Source organism: Clupea harengus, chromosome 14 (genome assembly GCF_900700415.2).
Source record: "Clupea harengus chromosome 14, Ch_v2.0.2, whole genome shotgun sequence".
Classification (NCBI taxonomy): domain Eukaryota; kingdom Metazoa; phylum Chordata; class Actinopteri; order Clupeiformes; family Clupeidae; genus Clupea; species Clupea harengus.
The window spans coordinates 28,781,661-28,806,092 of NC_045165.1; the positions used below are offsets into that span (position 1 = coordinate 28,781,661).

At 40.3% G+C, this 24,432-nt stretch overlaps 2 protein-coding genes across 10 annotated transcripts in view; one reads left to right on the plus strand and one right to left on the minus strand.

Moving 5' to 3' along the window:
• Positions 1 to 15,773, minus strand: part of rbks (ribokinase) — a 44,447-nt gene extending 28,674 nt beyond the window's left edge. Inside the window, exon 1 of one of the 4 annotated variants that reach the window (XM_031580229.2) lies at positions 14,736 to 15,773. In XM_031580229.2, coding sequence (XP_031436089.2) covers positions 14,736 to 14,822 — 87 coding nt within the window. In that variant the 5' untranslated portion in view covers positions 14,823 to 15,773. Of the gene's footprint in view, positions 1 to 1,178; positions 1,340 to 1,790; positions 1,810 to 14,735 lie in introns of those variants that run through there. The other 3 variants (XM_031580232.1, XM_031580230.2, XM_012814287.3) reach the window with 3 other exon arrangements.
• babam2 (BRISC and BRCA1 A complex member 2) overlaps positions 1,411 to 24,432 on the plus strand; it is a 70,767-nt gene continuing 47,745 nt past the window's right edge. The window contains exons 1-4 of one of the 6 annotated variants that reach the window (XM_012814285.3): positions 1,411 to 1,636; positions 8,667 to 8,823; positions 8,985 to 9,061; positions 11,747 to 11,841. In XM_012814285.3, coding sequence (XP_012669739.1) covers positions 8,687 to 8,823; positions 8,985 to 9,061; positions 11,747 to 11,841 — 309 coding nt within the window. In that variant the 5' untranslated portion in view covers positions 1,411 to 1,636; positions 8,667 to 8,686. The remainder of the gene's footprint in view (positions 1,637 to 8,666; positions 8,824 to 8,984; positions 9,062 to 11,746; positions 11,842 to 24,432) is intronic. The other 5 variants (XM_031580225.2, XM_031580228.2, XM_031580224.2 and 2 more) reach the window with 5 other exon arrangements.

A 24,432-nucleotide genomic window follows, 5' to 3' on the forward strand; every position in this document is an offset into this window, starting at 1 on the left:
TATTTCAATACAGGACAATGTGACTGGTGGCAACCTAGAAAATCCTTAATTAATTCAATCCCCTGGATCTATGTGAGCGAACAGTAATATGCTAATCTCCTCAAATCTGCTTCCAGGATAGGCATCCTCAGAGAGACTGGCCGCTGGCTATTGGGCAGCCTAAATTCTTGAAGATGCTGAAAAGGCAGCTCAAAATGACTGTCAGATATTGTTATTATTTCAACTATGAGTGAAGTGCACAATTGCCGACATGAAGAAACTGAGCCTTTTATGAAGTTATAGAAACATTTTAAATTGCTCTAAACAGTTTTCTTTAGGCTGGCATACTCAAAGTGACTTCTTACTTTATGAATGCTTGTCACATTAGTTAGTTTGCTTGATTTCAGTGTGGTTTTATTTACATTGCTGTTTGTAAATTGTAAATAAGCAATTATAAATGTTTCTAAATAAAATAATTATTATCTTTTCAGTGTGAGTGGGACTCCAAATTTACATTAAAATATTCTGCTTTTCAAGGCACTGTATCGTTCAGAGCTACAGGATGGTGCCGTCATTTGTTGTAGACTAAATCTTATTAAACATTGAAGTGAACATGTATTTAGTAACCTACACTACAGTACAATTCAAGTAAATTGTTTAGTGCCGTTTTAGAATTGACGTTGAATGAAATAGGCCGAGATAACACAAGAGTTCTGCAGTAATATATGCCGTCAATTTCACGGATTTAACGATTATTAAAAAACAGAAGGCGTAATACTATGGCTGCAAATATATTTTATCTACACTACTTTGCAAGCACTGGTAGGTTGTAGCTTACCCCCCACAGATGCAAACAGAGTACTTTTGAAATGCTTTCTTAGTTGATATGTGGCGATCGGAGAACTAATTGAATAGGCTGTTAGGTTTAACTTTTGCAATGTTGATACCATTGGTCAGACCCAAGTACTAGCGCTGCTCATTAACGATGTCACAATTTACAATGTAATTGAAATTAAATTGAAATGTACCAGTATTATCTCAAGGTACAACACTAGGCCTACGTCTACGTACTCGTTGATCTTTCAGGTTTGACCAGACGGGTGAACATGAAAGTCCAAATGGCTAGACTGGCCTATCGTACTTTCCTTTGCATTCATTCTTTATTAAAAGTAAGCATTTAAACCCATCATTTCTCTCACCATCACTTTGCCGAGGGTCCAATAACGCTATGCGAAACTGTCTGTTTATCTGAACGACTCGAACATAGGAGAAAATTGTACATTAAACGTTAACTAAAAATATTGTTACTTTGTACCATAGACGTATACATCAGCATGTGTATATGTCTATGCTTTGTACCTTAGTCTGTACGCGCAAAAGCCAGATAGGAAATATAAAGGTAGAGTTTTGTTTATGTAATTTAATAGCACATATCGATCGTTTGTCTTTTATAGAATTCTATCAAAGAACTCAACGGAATCAAAAACACGTGAATACGGCTTAAACGTACATCACAAACGAAATTATCAACAGGCAGAACATTAAACAGCTACACACAACTCAGGAAAGACCATAAGACCTACAACAATAACAGAGGTGGGAAATCGTGCGCAAGTACGTTCAAAAACATTGTAGTTGCCTTTCGAGGACCGAACAGGTAGCGAATAATTATTCATTTGTACAGTGTTGCGACAAAAACTGTGTGATTGTTGTTGAAAATGGTTTCCAACGTGTTAGACCAAGCATAATTGACAAGTAACGTTAGCTCGCATTGAAGTTAGCAAGCTATCCTAACATAACGTTAACGTTACCTGATTCCTCGAGCTATGTTGACTGATTGCAAGTATCTTTCTTGCAAAAACTTACTTACTGACTGAAATTCTGACTATCAAGTATAACGACTCTTGCATGGGGTATTTTAATTGTATGGTGTTGTTGGTGAGTTAAGTTGGCCTATTTAAATGTTTAATATGTAGAAGCTGGAGTGTGGGCATATTCAGTAATGTCGCGTTTGCTTTGCGCAGATTCGCAACGAACAAATGGTGTATAAAGTGTCCTGGAACTGTACGATGCACTTCTATTACGGCCACAGTCCATGCAAGCGAAGCGAAGTTCTGTGTTCCATTCATTTTCTATAGTATGAGCAAGTGATGGTAGGATTAGCATTTTTGCAAGTTCCGGTTTGTTAAAAAAATACCTAAGAGAATGAATGGGCTTTTGATAAAATATTAAAATAACGACCATATGTTGCTGAATGACTGCTTGAGAGACGATGTATTCATGTACGTGTATGTCTTTTCCGTATAGACTTATGTCTTTACATTATGTCTGTTGTAGTGGTGGGAGGTGATACAAATGTTTAGTGTAGCAACTCGATTCACCCACCATACACACACACACACACACTTCATGTGTGTTTATGTACCATGAATGCAAATGAGAAAGTTGTCTAGGCTATATGATACAACACTAATGAGATTTATACTGGGTTAAAGTTGATGATGCACAGTTGGTTTGACATCCTGACGTCAAATGGTTAGGGAGCATCATTTATTTAAATTAGTTTTTTTTTAATTTCTTTAAAAATGTACAAAAGGTATATTTAAAAAAACAAGCCCTTTGGCACATGACAGATATTGGACTAGAGATTACACAGTTGGTTTGACGTCATCCACTCAAATGGTTGAAGTGCGTGACACATTTGTATTTTAAATGAATGTTGAATATTGAACTAAATGTATCCTGGTATGAGTAACTGCGCTTTTGCGTAACTTTGAACTTTTGTAGGGCAAAATAATTAAAATCCACACTGTGAGGGACCGACCGGTCACCCCACGTTATTTGGGATGTGGCAACTGGACTGGGTGGTAAAGTGTGGAAAAAGTGCAGGAGAGGGTGGCTTTTCTTAAAAATATACTGTATATATATATATATATATATATATATATTTACAGGGGGACTGTCAACCCCAACACAAGGCACACAAAATAAATAAACAAACAAATCAAAACATTCAGGCCGTACTCACCGGAACTGAAGTGCGTGGCACCCTGGGCACCTGCTTGGCCGATTAGGCCTAAATACCGGCACCTTCTCAAGGCGCAAGCCAGGCCCCAAACTAGGCCCAGGCACTAAGCCCAAAGCTAAGTACACAGCTAGCCGCACAGAAAAAATAAACACATGAACTAGGCACAACACAAGGCACAAAGACAAGGCATACAGAACAAGCACAAAGGAACAGGCACAAAACAAGGCAAACGCTGTCCACACATCTTAGACAGAAAACACTTTAACCCAACCACAGGGAAGTGTTTTACCCTAATTCTGTTGATAGGATTTGTTGCTCTCCCCACTGTTTTCACTTTGTTCTCATAGTAAGACTATCAAGACTTCTGGTAGAAGAACATTTGTTCATTTATGCATGACAGTTTATGTTGGTCAAATAATTCTTGCAAATGTACCGAAGTAGATAACATTAGTTGGAGGTTTGTGTGAATCCTATTCAAGGCGAGATTGCAAAGCTGTATTATGTACATGTTTGTATGTCTGCTTCAGGGACAGGACTCTCGACCTCTGATTGGTAAAACCAGCTTCTGCTCACCTTGTGAAATTGGTGACGCATTCTTTTTTCTGATAGCAGAGGGATAGTTGGGGGCACCAAGCTTCGGTCCTCTACAAAATCCTGACACACTCCTCCAGCTCTGCAGTATCCGCTCCTGACTTTAATATGGATAGCTTTTTCCAGCCAATTTGAAGTCATTATCCCAAGTGCCCATTTGGAAAAACTATCAGAAGCTTTAGTGCAGATCATTGGCATTTCCTAAACATGATCTTAGAGCTAAACTCATCATTCAGAAAGAAGCCTGAATAATTCAGGTACATTCCGCAATTCAAATCCCATACACTTTTTCCTTAAATTCAAAGAAATGCTCCTCACGGTCATCTGGCTGTTCGTTCAGCGTTACCGGTTAAAAAAGCTCAGATGTTTGTGCAGTCCTGGCTCTTTAAATGGGAAACATAGACCTAGTGGCAGTCCTAGCCCATCAACACACGTGCTTCAGGAGCACGGAAGGGAGATGTGTCATTTCATTGGCTGATCAAATATCAACAGTCTTTTGCGAAACCAAAACTGAATCACTGACTGCGTCTTTAAAGTGCATTTAAAGACGCAGTCCACAATTCAGTTTCGGTAATTCATTAGGCAAACAGAACATTTTGTTACACTGTCTCCGTTCTAGCTTACTCAGCTGTGTCGTCTTTTACCTTTTACTGATGTTTACCAGCTAGCTAGGCTATCAATTGCATTTTAGGAGTTCTACATTCATACACACACACATACTATATAGTAACAAATACAAAAAAGTGAAAAAAGTTCATTGCATCTGCTAATCAGATTGGGCATAGACATCATTTTATCCTTGGCAGAATGATTCTAGTTCATCATGCAAAAGTTCATACAGGCACTGCTGCCTGGCCTTGTGCTATTCCACTGTAGCATACTGAAGTTCTGAACCAAAATTTGCACACAGGGTTCTAATGCTCATCATAAAATCAAAAATCAAAATTATACAGAGTAAAATTAGTTTTTCTTTTAAACAGGGTAATAGCCCTGGACCCTTTTACAAAAATGGGGTGCATCATAATTGGCCCATACATAGCCTATCCATTTAAATGTACAATTTATTTACAACTATATTCATATACCGTTAACGTATAAATCCATTGTTAACTATTTCTTTTCAAAAGTAGAGTAGTATCCAGTAGAGGTATGTGGCTGGTGACTAAATGTCTGCGCCCCAGTGAGCTCCTAGCCCCCTAGCCTACCTATTTGTGTGTAGAGTAGAGAACAGCAAGCCGAATGGAACTTTGAGTAGATGTAAAAAGTATTTGCATACCAAATTTCAAAGTTTTGCTTAAGCGGTTCCTGAGAGAAATGTGTCAGTTACAGTGCCCCCCTGTGGACAAAGTTCACGACGTTTGGTGTGTGTCCATAAAATGTGGTAACAATGGAATGGCTATGGAAGCGCTAGATTTTTGCATTGAACTGTATTCACTAGGTGGTGCTACTGCACTCCAGTTGTAACTCCATCTTTCCCTAAACGTTTTGTCATTTTTGATTAAATGATTGTCGCTATTGCCCAAAAAAGGCTGAAAGCCTACAAAACTTCAGGGGGCCCTAGCATGAAAGGACATGCCCACCTAGGGACACAAACCATAAACTCCATGTATCCATATTTCAGCCATGTGGGGCTACAATCATGCCAGTTTTCAAGTAGATTGGTCATAATAAGTGTCCTTGCTAAATACAAATGTGTTTCTACACTTTTAAAATCCCTCTTCTGTTAGACTGTTTATTTTCAGTTGTGTGTGTATTTCTTTTTTATGAGGTGTATAAGGTACCTCTGCTGTGGTTAGTGTGGGGATAACCCTCACCACCTAGTTCATCACTGGCCAGCTCTGTTTTGCTGGTGGACTTTTGGATTATACTTCACTGTACTCCGTTTGTCAGTGAGGGCATTCTGTGTTTCTTGCTCTTGTCTTATCTTCACCTTTATTATTGTATTTGACTGGGTCTGTGTCTGTGGAGTTCAGTTTGGCTGCTGTGTTTTTGTATTTTTTTTTCTCACAGGAAATTCAGAGAAATCAATGAGGTTGTGTATAGCAGGGTAGAGTGTTTTGGTTAAGGTTTCTTTGTTGCATTGGTGCAGTTACTGTGCATTTTAATTTCCCTATGCTCTGTAGGGACAGTACTTGGGGGGCAGGGGTGTGATATAGGTGTGGCTTGGTTTGGTTTCCATGCTTAGTACCCTAAGTTGGGAGGCTACCCGCTGCTTGCTCTTGGACCACTTTGCCGCTGCATGAGTGTTTGGGAAGTGTGGAGATCATGGGACTGTGCTGACGATCAAGACGGTGACGAGCAAGACTCTGTGCCGAAGGTCAAGAAAGAAAGAGAAGAGTTTGTACTGACTGCGGGTGTTTCCTCTTCGAGCCAGTGGGGGTTGGACTGTTTCGTTTTTATTCATAGCGAGACTAATAAATACAGACAAGACCCAGTCCTGTTGTCCCATCACATCATTTACTAGGTTTATTCTTTCTTTCAAAATGCGTTTAAAATCCGTGGGTGCTAGCCCTCCGTCATTGGGTTCTGTTCTAGCAAGTTAGCTAGCTGGCATCTGAGTAAATTAGATTAATTAGAAAGAACACGTGTTTAAAATGAAATGAAATGAGTTTATCAACACAAAACTATGTCAGAATGAGAGCCAAATCATATTTTGAATGGAGCAGTCCTTTAAACTACCATAAACGGATTCATTTTCAAACGTGACTTGCTATGCAGTGCAGTCTTTGTCACAGCGTCCCATGTTCTAGGTGCTCTCGATCACTTCTGTTTCCATCGATATATGGTTTATGTATGTTTACTGAAAATGAGGAGGTGCTGCCACTTAGGTTGTGCTTGGCACACTCTATGGTGGTACAACGAATCCTTCTGGCGCCCCTGATTACAGTGACTTTTCTAGAAGGTTTGCCCATATTCTCTCAGTTCGTAAAAGCTGTGCTGCTAGCAAAAGCTCACAGTTTGACCTACATTCTATTCTATTCATTTAGTTTATCCAAAGGGACCTAAACAGTCGCTGTGCCATTTTTTTCCTTTCTAAGTCTATAAGCAAGCTTAATGCTGCTTATGCCTCTAGCGATGTTGTTGCTTACACATCAGAAGCCGCTGCAGCTACTTCTCCTGTACCCTCCACAAGCAGTGCCCTGGCAACCTCTGCAAAGCACACTGCTCCTGCGTCTTCAGCAGCATGCAAGCGTTCCTTCTCCACAATGTCACGAGTCCTAACCTTCTATCTTTGCACCAAAGTGGAATTTGGTGATCTTGGCCCATGAGAAATCAATAACAAATACCTTAGACATGGATTCATTTTTTTTTTTTTTTAATTTTTGCCAAGGGAAAACAGGAGACTGATGTAGATAGATAGATAGAAATAAAGAATGGATGTAGGACTAGTACTGTACATACAGTAGCTTCAGGCTACCAGCTCGCTCCTCTAACCTCTGGGCTCCCTACCACCCAGGGTGCCCACCTATTATTCCCACCAGCCCATCCTAATATAGCAGGTCATATCCAGGAGACATGTCCAGCAGACATCTATGCACATTATGAAAATAATTAAACTGTTAAATGAAACTTGTGAAATGATTAAATATGTCGTATTGAATTGAAAACCGCTCAGCACAGTTTAAACCACCCAAGTGTAATTACCATTGCCCTCACATTATTTATCATATAGGCCCATGGGCCTTATAAACAGCATGGAAGCAAGATGCATAATGTATTAAGGAGCTTCTGTAGAATGTAGTGGAAATGTAAGCGAAGAGGTTAGCTTTAAATGGCTTTTATAAGTTTTCAATCAATTCCAATATTTTTAACTTAAGCCGTCATTTTGACAAATTTCAATCAGCCTTCCGACCTCACCACAGTACTGTAACACCTTTATAAAAGTGTGATGAACGCCTGAATACTGACAGGTTTGACTACATCTCAGTGCTGCATTTGGCACTGTAGATCATAGAGTACTGCTGGACAGGTTGGGAAGTTGTGTAGGACTTAGTTGGTTCAGGTCTTCTTTAGAATAACGGTTACCATGGTTATGTTGATGATGCACAGATGTATCTGGCTCTCACCAGATGACCACAGCCCAATAGACTCACTGTGCCAATCTTGAGAGCAAATAAATAGTTGGATAAGGCAACCTTTTCTTCAATTAAATAAGGACAAAACCTAGATTATTGTGTTACGCAACAATGAGAAGAGAATTAGCATTAGTAACATGTTGACTCTGGCTCTTAAAACCAAAGACCAAGTCTGTAATCTCGGAGTTATAATAGAAGCAGATCTCACTTTTACCACCCGTATCAAAGTCAATCAATCACCCAAACAGCTCTCTATTATCTTATTATCTTAAATATAGCCAGAATCAAGGGTTTGGTGTCCCAAAAAGACCAAGAGAAGCTCATTCCTGCTTTTACTTCCAGTAAAGTGGACCACTCTAATGGTCTTTTAGGTGGTCTTCCCGAAAAGACATTAAACAGCTGCAGCTCATTGAAAATGCTGCTGCTAGAGTTTTAAAACATTTCTTTCTTTATGTGCTCATGATTGAGCGCTAAAACTTGCACTTTATTCTTCTCCACTAAATATATTACTTTTAATAATGTACGGTGTTCTTTCTTTTAATTATTTATATCTTTGTTCTTTTATTTACTATTTTATATGCTCTCTCTCTCTCTCTTATCGAGTGTAAGTGTAACAATAGTCCGTGATGATCCAGAGGCCCCATATAAAGGGAGGCGGGTAGAGCCTTGTGGAACATTTTAGAGAACGTTAACTTTTGTGCAGTCGAAATGCTGACCATCACTGACAGATTATTTCTGTTCTGTAAAATGAGTGCTAATGTAGTTTAAAACCGGTCAAAAGACTAACCCATTTTTTCCCAGTGTTTTTGTAAACATGCAATAATGAGTACTGACACCATTATTTCATTAGCATTCGATCTCATTTTATTTACTACTTTCAGTGAAGCAGATTCTGTGTCATGGGCTGTTCTGAATGTTGGTGTAAAATGTATTAATTATTTGTATTCAAAATATTGCTTTGTGGTAATTTACTGTTTATGTCCTGAATTTAGCAGAAAGCCTGGGAGAAAAGATGAACAGCTTGTCTCCTGAAGTGGCCCTTAGCCGGATTTCACCCGACTTGCGACCACTATTGAGCAGTGTTATCCGCAATGGCAGTGTGGGCCTGGATTCGACGAACAGTCTACGTATAACTGACCTCAAAACTGGGTGAGCCATCTTAAGGACCTTAAAAATAGTCACTAACACATTTTTTTAAATAAAATAAGCACTTTTATGAATTTAACTTTACTATTTCGAGATACTAATTTCTTGGTTTTGAGGAGTCGACTCTTGAGGATTTACTCTTACTGTTTCTCTCTTCTTCTTAGATGTACCTCCTTGATGTCAGGTCCGTGCTGCGATCGCTTTAAGCTGCACATTCCCTATGCTGGAGAGACACTCAAATGTAAGTGCTTCAGCTAACTGAGGTAAAATCCTCCTTTGGATTTAACTACAAACTCACTTTATCAAATTGTCAGTCCTACAAATGTGGCAAGATGCTAAGATTCTTAGGATATTATGGATCAGGGAGCTTACTATCCTGAGTACAGCCCAGGGTGAATCAGTGATAACGTGTTATAGAAATAAGAACAACCAAGTAATGACTAGGTGTGTTTGTTTATCAACCTGAATATTGTTTATCAGTGACACAGACCATGACTTCTCTATGATCTCTTCAAGCATTTGGGTCCATGAAGCCATTGGCTTAAATTGCTCTGAATAATAACATTGCTACAAATAAGCCTCTTTTGACTTAAGTCACTTGTGAGGTCTGAAGTGTTTCCTTGAAGTGCTTGCAAAACAAAACAGTACCAGCATCAAAGCCTGTGATTCTCTCAATGAAGTGAGAAGCAAAACAAAACTCAGATTTCCAGGAAAGTATGGGGCCTAGTTCTGAGATGCTGAGGCCCTGTTTAGGCGCCTAGGTATGGGGCCTCAGCATCTCAGAACTAGGCCCCATACCTAGGCGCCTAAACAGGGCCTCAGCACCTCAGAACTAGGCCCCATACCTAGGCGCCTAAACAGGGCCTCAGCATCTCAGAACTAGGATATATCAAATATAAACATTTTTCAAATTTCTCGCAGGCACATAGTTTTCATTTAGCATAAAACCCTATTTCCAAAGGAGGCGCACCTGAGTAAAAGCGCAGATTACCGCTGCTAGGAAGTGGGTGTGGGAAAGTGGGTGTTCGTCGCAGAGATGGGAGGAGATGCGTAAAGTGCGCCTAATTATGTATTACTAACGAAACAAGAGGTGTTTTAGCATGACATATCAGCTGCTAAATGAAAACTATGTGCCTGCGAGAAATTTGAAAAATGTTTATATTTGATATATCATTTAATATAGGCATACAAACAAATAGAATTACAAACTGTCCCACCAGCTAGCTGTTCGGGAAAAGTTCGGCCACGTCTTACCCAGAATCGCCGTTCATTGTATGGTTTAAACGGTATTTCATAGTTCAAGCACACAGAGTACAGTGCACACCTTCTGCGTAGGAGTAACACGTATCTGTTCAGGAAAAGTACTTGTACTCGAAGTACACTAACTAAACTACCGGTAAGTAAATTGTAGAGACAGAGCAGCATATTCATTTCACCTTCCATGTTTATTTTGACGTTATAGCCTCTCGAGCGCAAGCTACCCCCAGTGCCATGGCAACCTACAACTACAGTTTTCAAATGTATCTGCCTAGGGCAGCGTTTTTGAAAAGCATGGTTTTCAGTGTTGGAATACGCCGTTTTAAAGTAGGGGGTGTCGTGTATTCCTACCAGACTATTTAACGGGATGCTATGGAGCAGTTAACCTGGATATTAACTATCCTAGCTATCTCTAGCTTAGAGACCCATCTTAACAGTTTGCAGTTGCCTGTGTGTGATTAACGCATGTTAATATGTGTGAATATGAACTTTCTTGTGAACATAAACTCGTTAATATGAAGCCGCACAGGCACCCTGAGGGGTAACCATAGCAACCCCGAAACTCAATGTTCGCTGAAAAGTTTAATTTCCCCAAATCAGCTCACCAATAAAAGACAGTCTTGAATTCAAAGTGATCACAACTTTTAATGTGGACGGAAGGGCTAAACAGAGAAATATTTATGAGTTTCTATATTTACCTGGGTTAGTTTGCTGTAACCTCGTGAACCAAAAGCTCAAATTCTAATTCATCATCCATGGTGGCAGGAACACACAGGCTCTTTCTTCCCTATTTTAGCGGAGCGCTAAATAACACTAATGGGCGGTGTTAGGCGCTGATTACGACGAGGTTCTAAATACCACGGAAAAATACTGTGCGGTATGTGCGGTTTGGCAAAAGCGCAGATTAAGCTGCGGTCGCAATGTTAGTAAATGTTTTTGTATGCCTTTTTGTTTTCTGTCTCTTTCTAAATTCCCTTTTTAACTTTCAAAGCTTTTAATGTGTAAGTTTTTTCTTCAGCTTTGCAAGCAATAACAAGCATTTTATGTTGAAGCAGAGGCTTCCTCATCATGTCATCCCATTATGTCATTATATGCTATTGTTACAGGTCAATGGTTAATGGAGTTGTCATGCAGGCATACATTCCTTAACCACATTGGCTATTTTCTAGACAAATTTACTTAAGTTACCATGTCAAATGTTCCAAATCTAAAATATATTTAATTATTTGGGAACCTTTACAGATAAAACCCTTTAAATGTTGGGTAAAAGGTGTCGTCTGTATTTGTTTATCAAAGGGTTTTGTCCTTTGTAAATTAAAGTGTTCATAGAATTAGGAATTAAAATGGACGGAAGTGATATTCTTCAGTGTACAGAATTACTTTCCTAGGAATCTTGATGCCACTTAATGTGGACACTAGAAAGTACATGAACACATTCTTGTTTTTCTAGTTTATTTATCGTGTATGGAGTTTACTTCCGCCGCTGTGTTCATTACCTCCTCATCTGAGTTTGACATGGAACATAGGACTACTAGGAATATGAACTTTCATCTGTCTAATAAGTGTATTGTATGTTTTTCAGGTTATTTTAGTGTATAAAATGTATACTTTTGCTGTTGATAGATTGCTCTATTGACAAGAAAGCTGACCCAATGTATTTCTCTCTCAGGGGACGTCATCTTTAATGCAGGGGATCCTACGCTGCCTCCAGATTTCATTTTTGGAGAGGATGCTGAATTCCTTCCCGAACCAGTAGAACTTCCAGTGAGTATTCTTGCTCATTCTTCTAATGAGTAGAGGACTTACGGTGCAAACCCATGACAGCGACGCGATACGCTTCCATCGCTTTGAGTGGGCGTGGTGTAGCGTGTGGAAATAGAATAACAGACTGGACTAGTGAGCTAGTTGGCAGGCTAGCCAGTTAGTAGGCTATCTAGTCACTTGTCTTTATATCAAAACTGTCATTCTGTTCAAATAAGGATTAAATATATAACATACCAAGAGCAACAACAAGCCCTTACAAGGCCATCCAAGCCTTTCTTTTTAGCAAATTAAACGACCAAACGATGCCACAGTCCAGCAATTTTCAAACCGTCAGAGACGACATCAAACAATCTGAAAAATCGCTCCTCATTTGCACAGGATTCAACTTTTCCAACTTTTATCGGTCGCGTCGCCCAAAACGGTAGTCTACATCACAATGGATTGGCTCCCGTTGAAATGCATGGGATTTAGAATATCGCGTCACTCGTTACGGTGTCATGGGTTTGCACCGATAGACTCTCGCCCATCCTAAGATAGCTGTTCACACTGAATCTGTGATGCTAACAGCCTGTCTTAATGTCCAAAAGTCCTCTTTCCCCATTTATTTCCACTCTTCGGTTAAATCCTAATACGCTCCTTCTCCCTACCACTTAGCCTTATCCCGTGTTGATGGGTAGGGCAAACTGGTAGTGTTACATAGCCCATCAAACCAAGCTTCTTCAGGGCGGATTCAAAACTGAGTGAGATGACAAATTTCCCAGAATGCCCTGAGGAACATTACCAAGAAGTCAGCAAAAGATGCACAAGCGAATCAAGAAATCCATAAATATAAGGGTTTTAGTTTCTCGTTAATCTACCTGTAAACATATGATAATCATCAGATTATCTCAAATTAACCCAGTGAGAGCAAGTGAGAGACACTGGTGAATGACCATGTGAGAGAAAAGTTGGGTAAAGCGAAAAGACTAAAAAATGGAAAAATAATGAATCCAGATGACAGTCCCACTGATGGTGGTGAGAATGAGATGAAGAATCTACTACATTGGTGAAGTTTATTTGCAGTTAGCTATTCAGAATTCTGCAAGCTATAAAAATGAACAAAAAAAACATGAACAATTGCTTATTTTGATTCAGAGAATGGAAAGAAATTACCTCAAAACTGCAGGTAATACATTTAGTCTGTTTTTATTTTCTTATGCTTCTAATGTCTACCCTGGACTTCCCCACAACTCACAGACATCATGTTGTTTAACTAGAGATGAGTTGCGTCTCACAGACATCACGTTGTTTAACTAGAGATGAGTAGCGTCTTCTCTATAAAGATTCCGTCAGAACGCTACACATATCCGAGAAAATTCACCATTCTATGAGTATCTTCTCCCAGTCTGGGCAAAGCTACATTCGTGAAAACAACTACAAACCCTTTTGGCAACACACCTAGTGTCAAATGACATAATAATATGAGCTATGTAAGCTACGCTTAGTGTATTGGAAACAGCTAGCAACAATGTGCCAGTTATGTAGCACATTAAATGTGACAAAGCGTAATCAGAATCAGAATCAGGTTTTATTGGCCAAGTAAGTTTGCACAAACAAGGAATTTGACTTGGTAAAGTGACTCTCAGTGTGCTTACACAAAATATACAATACAATACAATACAATACAATACAAACAAACAAACAGTGCAACAGTGCAATGGACCTAAGGAGTTTAAAAAAGTATGTACAAGGCGGAATGGCTATATACAGTAGCTGTGAAATGTTGCGCAACAGTAGTGCAAAGAAGAAGTGGAGAGTGCGAGAAGTGCAGGGATAAATATATAAATATAAATATATATGCTACAGTGGGTTAGTTGTTCAGTATTGAGACGGCGAGGGGGAAGAAACTGTTTTTGTGTCTGGAGGTTTTGGCGAACAGTGATCTGTAGCGTCTACCAGAGGGGAGGAGCCTGTAGTCATTCAGCCCAGTGATTGAGGATTTCTTGGGAACCGGGATGATGGTGGAGCGTTTGAAGCAGGAGGGGACTTCACACAGCTCCAGAGATCTGTTGAAGATCCGTGTGAAGATGGGAGCCAGCTGATCAGCGCAGGCTTTCAGGCAGGAGGGTGACACACCATCTGGGCCTGCTGCCTTCCTTGTCTTCTGTCTCTGAAAGAGCTGACACACATCCTCTTCACAGACCGTCAATGCCGGTGGGGAGTCAGGGGAGGTGATAACAGGGGGTGCAGATGATTGTGTGAAGTCTGAGTTGGAGCGGGTGAGGGGTGTGAATGTGGGGTGATCAAACCTGCAGTAAAACACAGTACAAAACACAGTAAATTGGGTTATATCATAATATATGGTAATGGTGGGTTTTGGGACGTTTTTTTTGTGGTTCTGGGGTTAACAACTGTTACGTTCCGGCCGGCTCGTGACCGAAACAATAACATTTGGAGGCAGACAACAACGGTTTTCTTACAAAAGTCACGCGTGTTTATTTCAGTCCATACAATATAACGCAAAGGCGACGTGTCTAGGGGATTTAACGTCGGTATCCTGAGTGCCGGCTCGAGAGAGAAAGAGACAGGTGTCCAGTAGTCCTTTATCTCCCACGCCTCCCCAGGTGTGGATCATCAGGCAATCAACCAGTCGTGGGCGTTACGTAGTCCCCACTGTTGCCAGCAGGCCATGCATGGCCACTGCAATGTCTGCAGGGGCGCAGGGCGTCGTAACAACAACCTTGTTGTGTGAACAGCGTGTGAAGAAACGCTATTAAACGGAGAGCCATTGTCTCAATCAAATATATTGTCAGTGTATGTTCTTAATAGAGCCTTACCTCAGATGCTAAAGTTGAAGGTTTTACATTTTTTTTTTTTCTAACTGTATATGCACACAATCATTAGGTAGCCCTCACCTTGTCGACCACTTCGCTCCTCTGATGAGCGTCTGTTGTCTTTGCCTTCTCTCTGCAGCAAGAGATCGCAGTCGTGACTCTTTTCATTTGTGGTTCCTCTGTGGTGGAATGACCTACCTAGAGCTGTCCGGTCTAGTGACCGTAGCAAAAGCCTCTGCTCAGTCATCAGTTCTGATTTAACTAGACTTGTGAACCATGATATCCTCCTCTCTACACTATCCTAACTGGGAATTTGGGGGAAAGCACACAGTTGGTTTGAATCGTACCTCAGTGGGCATTCACACAGTGTTTCTTGGCAGGGACAAGCATCAAAATCTCATCACTTCACTGGTGTACCCCAGGGATTGAACCCTTCCTATTTTCTGTCTACACCACTTCCTAAATTGAGATCATCTGTTTCCATGGGTTCTTCTTTCACTGTTAGGCACATGATACTCAACTGTTCATCTCCTCGGATGATGCAACAATATCGGCTCAAATTTCTGCATGCCTCACTTATATTTCAGTTTGGATAAAGGGTAAGATCAGCTCAAATCTTTCAACAAAAGGTCCTGGTATTCCTAGCCAATCCGGCTATCCCAGAAAATATTAATATTCAGCTTGGTTCATCTTCATTGACCCAAACTAAAACTGCACTAAACACAGGTGTTATAATTGATGACCAATTTCATTTCTCTGAGCATTTAGCTTCTGTCTTGAGGCCTTGTCGTTTTACACCTAATATTTGGAGATCAGACCCTATCTCACACAACATGCTACACATCCTGTGCAAACCCTGGGTATTTCTTAGCTACACTATTGCAATTAAATTGTAACAGGCCTGCCTGCATGTGTTGTGAGACCGTTGCAGATGAATCAAAGAGGACACATGTTACTCTCTGTTGTTTGGGTGCTTAAGCTGGCCAGGATTTGTTATTGAGGTAAACACTGTTTGTACACTCAGCACCCCATTCAGGGCCTGTAGTCAATCATCAAACGAAGGCGCTCTCCTCTGAGTGCCCAGCCCAGCACCATACAATAGGCCACTCAACTACAGGCACCATCAAAATCCTGGAGGGACTGCCCAGATAGCAAAACGACACTCTTCACTCTACTCTGCACTGTTAAAATACGCACAGCTTCATCTCAGCTTTAGTGTAGACAAAAGTGTGTGATGGATGGTGTCAGTGTGTGACCCGGTAGGCCAGTTGACTAAAAGCACGATCGAAATCCTTGAAGGACTTCCCAGTTAGCAAGAAGACACTGAGACGGATCTGGGCCTACCAAAACTATGGGTCCGGATCTGCCAACTGGACTTGTTCCTGAGTCCAAACGCACATTGGCCCAAACATAACTTCCCTATAAAAAGTAGGTTACTTTCAGTGGTTAACATGAGGGAGAATTCCACTGTTTCGATCAATATTCAATAATCTCCACAGTTGATCTGAAAGTGGAAGACATGGTAAAAATCACTTATTTACCCATGTTTGAAAATCTTTAACATATACAGGTGATTCTTGTTATGAAGTTGGCATTAACAGTTAGTTTGACATCATTAGCCTACTTCTTGTCTAAATAGTTGTGGCTATCTGATAACATAAATGTTAGCATAATGTAACTGTATGGACACAACAAGACCACTAGAATAACAATATCTACTAGGGTTAAGACTTACAGTAAAGTTATCAATCACTGTCTTCACAAAAGTTCGCTAACCCAGCTTGGCTGCTGTTGTCTCTAAATAAGTTAGCAAAGGCTAAATCTGGCTATAGGGTTTGGGCCAAATCAGCGTACCGTCTTTTAAACGCATCTTCTGGGGTTTTTGGTTGAGTCGGAAAACAGATCTGGGCCAAACCTGCAAGCCGGCAAAAAACCTCCACTGGTCCCAGTTAGAATGTTGAAGCTGAAACCGGCATCTGGCACAGTTTGAAACCATGTGGCTTCAGCAAGGGAGAGTGAAGAGATATTAGTTTATAATAGTGTGGATGAAATGCATTTTAATTGCATTAATTAAGTGATTTTAATTGCATCAAATAATTATGTGGAACTCCATGGTGAGCGATGGAGCTTTCTGTATTTGTCCAAAATGTGGGCAAGCCACTGATAAACAGTGCCACAGTGACTCCAATGCTAGCCAGATGATCCATGAGGATCTGATGGAATATAGTATTGAAGGCTGCACTGAGGTCGAGGAGGATCAGGATAGAGAATAGACTACAATCAGCTGCATGGAGGAGATAGTTGGTGAATTTAACTAGGGCTGTTTCAGTGCCGTGTTTAGGGTGAAAGCCAGATAAACCTTAGATGGTTTAAAGAGTTCTATTTACATGAAATGATAGTTAGTTTTCTAGCTGATGTTAGAGTCTCCTCAGTTTGTAAATTAGGAATTATAATAGGAAAAGGTAGAAACATTCAGGGTGTTTGTGCAACTTCTGTGCTTGGCCCCCAAATACATACAGTATGTTTAACTTAACAGCTCATTCTTTCATAGTAAGACACCCTAGCAACTGGGGTTCAGACCTGCCCTTGGTTGAACCTTGACCTGTAGCTGGTTATCACTTTGAGCTTGTGTGGTTGCTCAAACTGGGGTTCAGACCTGCCCTTGATTAAACCTTGACCTGTAGCTGGTTATCACTTTGAGCTTGTGTGGTTGCTCAAACTGGGGTTCAGACCTGCCCTTGATTGAACCTTGACCTGTAGCTGGTTATCACTTTGAGCTTGTCTGGTTGCTCAAACTGGGCAGAGGGATCTTCGGGATGGGGATCTTCAGCACCTCATATGGGTCCGGGTCCTGAAAAACCTTGTTTTTTTTTTTTTTATAATCCAATAACTCTGTTGCAGTGTTGCACATTTTTCAGCCTTCATTATAAATAGAATAACAAAAATAATATAAAGGCAACATTATTTTATGTTATTTATGGTTCGCTTATTGTGTAATGGCTCTCTGTACATTGTTTGACTTTCAATAAAAGCTTGTGACACTAACGGAAGGTTGGATCTGTTTTCATTGGCTTTGCTGTGCACTCTCCCTTCTTGTCCTTTGGGAAGTTCACTCTAAATAGCGGCTCACCAGCTGAAGTTCTTGTACTTTGGGGATGCACAGCATTTTCGTTGAAGTGCAGGGCTGCCAGATAGTCTTTGGAGGATAAATAAGACTTTAATATATGTTGAGAAGAGCTTGTGTGTGTATATCTGTCATCTGACAGAACATTATCCTTGCACTCCCATGCATTCAATATGGAGTAAAAGCAAATCTATCATAAACATTTAAAGAAATGTATCCCATTAGATCTATCATCACACTGTTTCACAACATAGTGCTTCCAAAGTCACATGGATTTGAATTCTGCACAATTCTGAATTCTGTTTAGGTATAATAATAATAATAACACTGACATGCTATGCATGCCCTACTTCCATTTTTCTCCAAAATCCCTATCAAACAGTCATGCAGTGACAAGTGTTTTTACTTGTGCTGGATTATGTGTAAAACCCTAAACTGACCCACAGTGCTGAATTATTTTACTAACTTCAGGTGAGTCTACATTTCTTGAGAGTGCTCTACCCATAAAAGCTCCATAAACTCCATAAACATCCAAACGCATTACTGTACAAGTAAGCATACATGCATTAACCCTAGCATAAGGGTTCACCGTAGCACATACAGCAAACAGAAATAAATACTCAACACTGACCACGTCATCAGTGATTGCATTACTGCAGCTCCACACCAGTGCACTCTACACCTGCTGGGACATGACGGGGAGGAGGAAATCAAGGATCTTTTCTAACATAGACAGCCAAACTGACTGGGTTGTCTTGCTGAATCCCATCTTTTCTAACATAGACAGCCAAACTGACTGGGTTGTCTTGCTGAATCCCATCTTTTCTAACATAGACAGCCAAACTGACTGGGTTGTCTTGCTGAATCCCATCTTTTCTAACATAGACAGCCAAACTGACTGGGTTGTCTTGCTGAATCCCATCTTTTCTAACATAGACAGCCAAACTGACTGGGTTGTCTTGCTGAATCCCATCTTTTCTAACATAGACAGCCAAACTGACTGGGTTGTCTTGCTGAATCCCATCTTTTCTAACATACAGCCAAACTGACTGGGTTGTCTTTTTTTCAGCGTTTATGGGTTGGTGGCAGTGTTAATTTCGTTGACGAAAACTATGACAAAAATATGCGTTAACAACCTTTTCCCCATGACTAAGACGAGACTGAGACGTGACGAAAACGGATCTTTGAAAAAATACTTTCGTTGACGAGACGAAAATGTTGGTGGTTGAATGTTGCCCGGTCCTGTATCCCTCCTCCACTCCCTGAGATGCCCAGACATGCAAGTGACGCCCTAACAAACGTTATATGATTGCTCAAGTTCAAGCACTCGGTACTGGAAGAAAAAGAAGAATAGATATCTGGACACTCTTTAATTATAACTTGACAGAAAATAAAACACAATGCACTGATTGGTTTACATATCCTTCGCTATTTGGACAATTGTTATTATCATTGGCACCACTTTCAACTGTCAAAACTATCCGTCTAGCTAAATCTGTTGGTTATCAGATTGTACAGCAATTCATATGGAGGATATGTGGTTGATTTAACTCTAAGGCCAGGTAGGTATAGTAGTTGTATTGTGCTATCACATCATTTGAATCTTCAAAATCTAGACTTGATATTCTATTATTTTAATGATAATACTGTGTATTGCCTTAAAAATAATATTTACATTGAATTAATTGGAATTCAGCTGTAGGCATGTACTAGGAGATCTGTATCTTAGAGAGTAATTGTATCCACAATTGAAGTACTGCAAGCTTGAATATTATGCAGTTGTAGACACAACACCTGGGCCTGAGAAGGGAAGGAAAGGAGTTTAATGTGGCTATAAGATGGTCTTTTAAATGTGACAAAAACTAGACTAAAATGTAAAGAGTTTTCGTCGACAAAAATTAGATTAAAACTAAGAAGGATAAAAATTAGTAAATGTGACTAAAACTAATATGCATTTTTGTCTTAAGACTAAATCAAAATAGCTGCCAAAATTAACACTGGTTGGTAGACACCCCAGATACCCAAATCTATGTGTAGAAGCACTAAAAAACTGAAATTTTCATAATATGTCTCCTTTAATAGACTTATTATTATTATTATTATTATTATTATTATTATTATTATTAGGCTTCCTGCCAGCCAAAGCAGTGCGTGTTGTACAATGTCTTTACATCCTCACTATGAAGAACATGCCTTGCACTCTAAACTGTTTAATCACATTAATGGTCTACTACGTAATGGTACCTCAATTGCCTGGTGGGCAGAACAGATATTCATTGGAATTTCTGTAGATAGTGGTATGGCCATTAATGTAAACAGCAGGCTGTCCTTGTTTGTTAGTGTTTTTTCTTTACAGTTCTAGGACTGCCACAGCCTTTAGTCAAATATTTCAGAACATTTCGGTGAGGGCATGTCTTGCTTGCAGCCTTAACTATGAGTCAGAGGATGTAGAGCCACGAGCAGACAGCTGAAAAGGGGGTTGTTTTGCTTTCGTGCAGGCGTGGGGATGTAGTGTGGACCCAGTTTTAGCTGTGCATTTCTGTTCAGCTGGCTTTTGTTGAACAGGGGTGGATTTTTCTCCCTCAAGTAAGCAAGGAGGGCACAGCGTACCATTCCAAAGGAGAAAGACGAGATTAAAACCTTATCCCATCCATTTTATTTGAGTTTTCTCACCAAAGATAGAAAACTCAAGATGGTTGCAGCAGAAATGTGTTCGACACATGTTAAAAGGAGGGAGGTATCAACTATTCATCAGTAATGTCTGAATTGCATAGACTACGAGTCTTTCCTGTGGACGCTCTTGCAGGCCAGTGTCGATTTACTGCTGCATACATCACATAGACTTTTGCTGCTGGTGGGAAATGCCGCCATTGTCTCCCCGCTAAATATCCTTGATTTTGAAATGAGTCTTTAGTCTTTCTGAGTTGTTGCCTTGATACTGTTAACTGTGCTGCTGCTCGAGGCATTTACTCTAGGATTGATTTGATATGTTTGGGTAGGTAAACGAGTATTCTTTTTCTTGTAAAAGTACTTAATCAATTGAATCAATAACTCTCAGGCTCAGGCAGATTACAATGGCACATGGACGAGAGTTGTCTACAGACCTGAGAATATAATTTCTTTGCACAAAATTGGACAAGGGTAAAAAATAAATAACTATAAATAAATAATAATAAAAAAAATAACAACACTATAGTAAAAGTGGAACAAAGTTTCAAAAATGTACAAGCTCCGTCAAACATTTATGTTATCGAAATAAGCTTTCAATTCAATTCAATTCAATTTCAATTCAATTTTATTTATATAGCGCCATAACAATACAATTGTCTCTAGGCGCTTTCAGCTGGTGATGAGTGGTTTTGGCTAATGAACGTAAAAGAGAATCACAAGACAAGTGCTTCAGAACTGGCCAAAGCTGTGGAAAGCCACACTGGAGTGAGTGTTTCATCTCACACAGTAAAGAAGTGGAATATGTGGTTGTCATGAATTCACAAATGTGCTTCACATCTTTGCAAGAACAGGAGGTACACACACATGAGGACACACACATGAGGACACACACACACACATGAGGACACACACATGAGGACACACACACACACACATGAGGACACACACACACTCTCTACAGTCACTACACCTGGGGTGGTCATACACTTTCTTCCATTCTTCCAAATGCATGCAATTCCACACATTTTTTTTTGTGTCAATGCAGTACTTCATTGTACATCATTCAGGACATAGTAAGTAGTAAAAGTGTCAATGCAGTACTTATTAATGGGATTCATATGTGAAAGGGGGAGAGAGGGACAGAGAGAGAGAGAGAGAGAGAGAGAGAGAGAGAGAGAGAGAGAGAGAGAGAGAGAGAGAGAGAGAGAGAGAGAGAGAGAGAGAGAGAGAGAGAGAGAGAGAGAGAGAGAGAGAGAGAGAGAGAGAGAGAGAGAGAGAGAGAGAGAGAGAGACCCACTCACGCTTTACCTGGCAGATTCACTGTACGTGTTGCTATCTTCAAGGCGAACAAAGGCATTCCCATTTATAGACCTCATCCGAGTATTAACCGCAGGGCTGCGACATGTTTGCTAAATCAATGCAATGCACAGGTCACACTAGAAGACATGAGATTCACGAGTGCTGTAGATATCATCATAGCATGATAATGTTACAGTTCCTATTGTTAAAAGAAGAAGCCTGTTGCAAAGCACACTGTGGGCTTGCATAACATGCTAATCGTTCCTTGCAATAAGTTAGCAACTATAGGCATAGGACATCCTGACACTTTGAAGGATTTATGGAATACTTGCTACTATTCATCAAGGTCATGTGTTGATGACGTGTTATCTAGGGTTCTGTGTTAGACATTACTTAATAGAACAGAATTGGAGATAGATGACGTGTTATCTAGGGTTCTTTGTTAGACATTACTTAGAACAGAATTGGAGATACACTGCAGGCTACTGGTGCCGGTGAGCTGACCCACGTGGAACCTCTGTGCTTTGTTGTTGTTTTAAATTCCAAACAAACACGGCAAGATTTGCGTTCTTCTTAGCCTGATATCTTCAGTAAAGGTCTGCACAGGATGGATTTTTCAGAATCTGAGTTACTGTTTTTTTTTAATTATTATTTCTGGACACTTGAATATTGCTATTAGTAGCATCATTTAACAGTTTAAATGAGTAACACTACCATTTGATTTCTTTGGCTGAAAAAGAAGTGTAGATAGCTAGAGTGCAGCATAAAAGGAGAAATGGACAGAGAAAACACAGGGAAGAATATGCTGTAGTAGTAATTCTTTGAAATAAGCATGTTTTGTGCTGGTGGTAGTGGCCTTGGTGTGTGTGGGGGGATGGGGTGTGGGGTGTGGGGTTGGGGTCGCCTTCAGGTCTGCTTGCCTCTTCTCTTCTCTTAGTAAAAGATACCACACGCCACTGGATTCCACATGCATCTCAGTGTCTGAACCATGCACTGACTAATTGTCTAAACATCAAAGTCTTTATGCTACGGCATGCCACAGGCTATCCAGTTAAGGGGTGGAGGTGGGGGGAGAGAACCCCCTCCGGAGTTCAAACCTGGGTCAGGGTAAGGCTAGGAATGGGGTACTACCGGTGGGTAGGGTAAGGGAGGGGTTGGGGGTAGGATTGCCCCCCTGAGACTATGAACCCGGATTAGGATAAGGTAAGAAAGTGGGATACAAACCCTGGTCGCCTTAGACACCCCAAGAGAACAAGAAGTAATATGGGCACTTCAACAATATATCGCAATATTGTATAGAGACAGAAATGATAGGAGAGGTTGCCCGGCATTGTGTTTGGGAAGTATATTGCAGGATCTTAATGCATAATTCCTAACTATGGGATACATTAAAGAGGAAGGGTGCAGGATCTTAATGCATAATTCCTAACTATGGGATACATTAAAGCGGAAGGGTGCAGGATCTTAATGCATAATTCCTAACTATGGGATACATTAAAGAGGAAGGGTGCAGGATCTTAATGCATAATTCCTAACTATGGGATACATTAAAGAGGAAGGGTGCAGGATCTTAATGCATAATTCCTAACTATGGGATACATTAAAGAGGAAGGTTTTTAGTCTTCTTAGTTTCTGCTTCTCTGATGGAGATAGGAAGATTATTCCACAGGATGGGGTCTCCATAGCAAAAGGTTCTGCCTCCTATTGTGCTTTTTGATATTCTTGGAATTACAACTCTGGGAACAAAGGGGTCTTGGTGGGCAGTAGGGGACAATTCATTCCTTAAGGTAATTTAGATCTAGGCCGTTTAGAGCTTTGTATATTAGAAGGAGTACTTTGAAATCCATTCTACCTATCCAGCATAGAGAGTCAAGTGTCAAGGAGTCAAGAGTACAGGTGAGAATTGTTCATATTTTTGAATTGTGCGAGTAGCAGCGTTCTATATCTGGCCCAGGTCGTCCTGCCCTTTTTTTCTTATGTAAAATAGTAATTATTGTTACACTAGGTCTCTATTGCTCGTAGCTCCCTTGTACGTCGCTTTGGACAAAAGCGTCTGCTAAATGACTAAATGTAAATCAGTTGGAGGCTCTTTAGTGAGCTGTTGCTACATCTGGACAGGATAGCATTGTAGTGGACTAGTTGCAAAGTAATACATGCATGGTTTAGTCTTTCTGCATCTGGAAGGGATAGAACTTTTCTGATTTTGGCAATATTGCTTAGATGATAAAATGATCTGAGATCTGCTCGATCTGCTGAGTTGAATTACCCAAGAGGCCACAAAAACAAAGGAGATTAATGAGACAAAAGATTTCAAATGTCCTACCTCTGTAAGGTGAAATCTATCTGTTGTCATCAAACAGGGTCTTTTCAAAATAAGGTCCTTCTCTTTATTCACATTTTTCCTGCTGTGCATGTGGACATGTTTTGATTTGAACCGTGGAATGAATTCCAATGCAGCCACTGCACTGGTTTCAGTCATTAGTGACTTCTGCAGAGCTGGGCTCTGTGGATGGACTCCCTCAACCCTGTCCTCCTTCTGTCTCTCACACTCAGTGAAGCCTGCAGACAGCTTGTGACTCAAAGGAGCGACAAAAATAAGGCTGAAATTGCATTACCATCATTTATGCGGTTATAATGGCTAGCAACACAACATATCCAGCATCGCATCAAGACAGTTGGATTTGT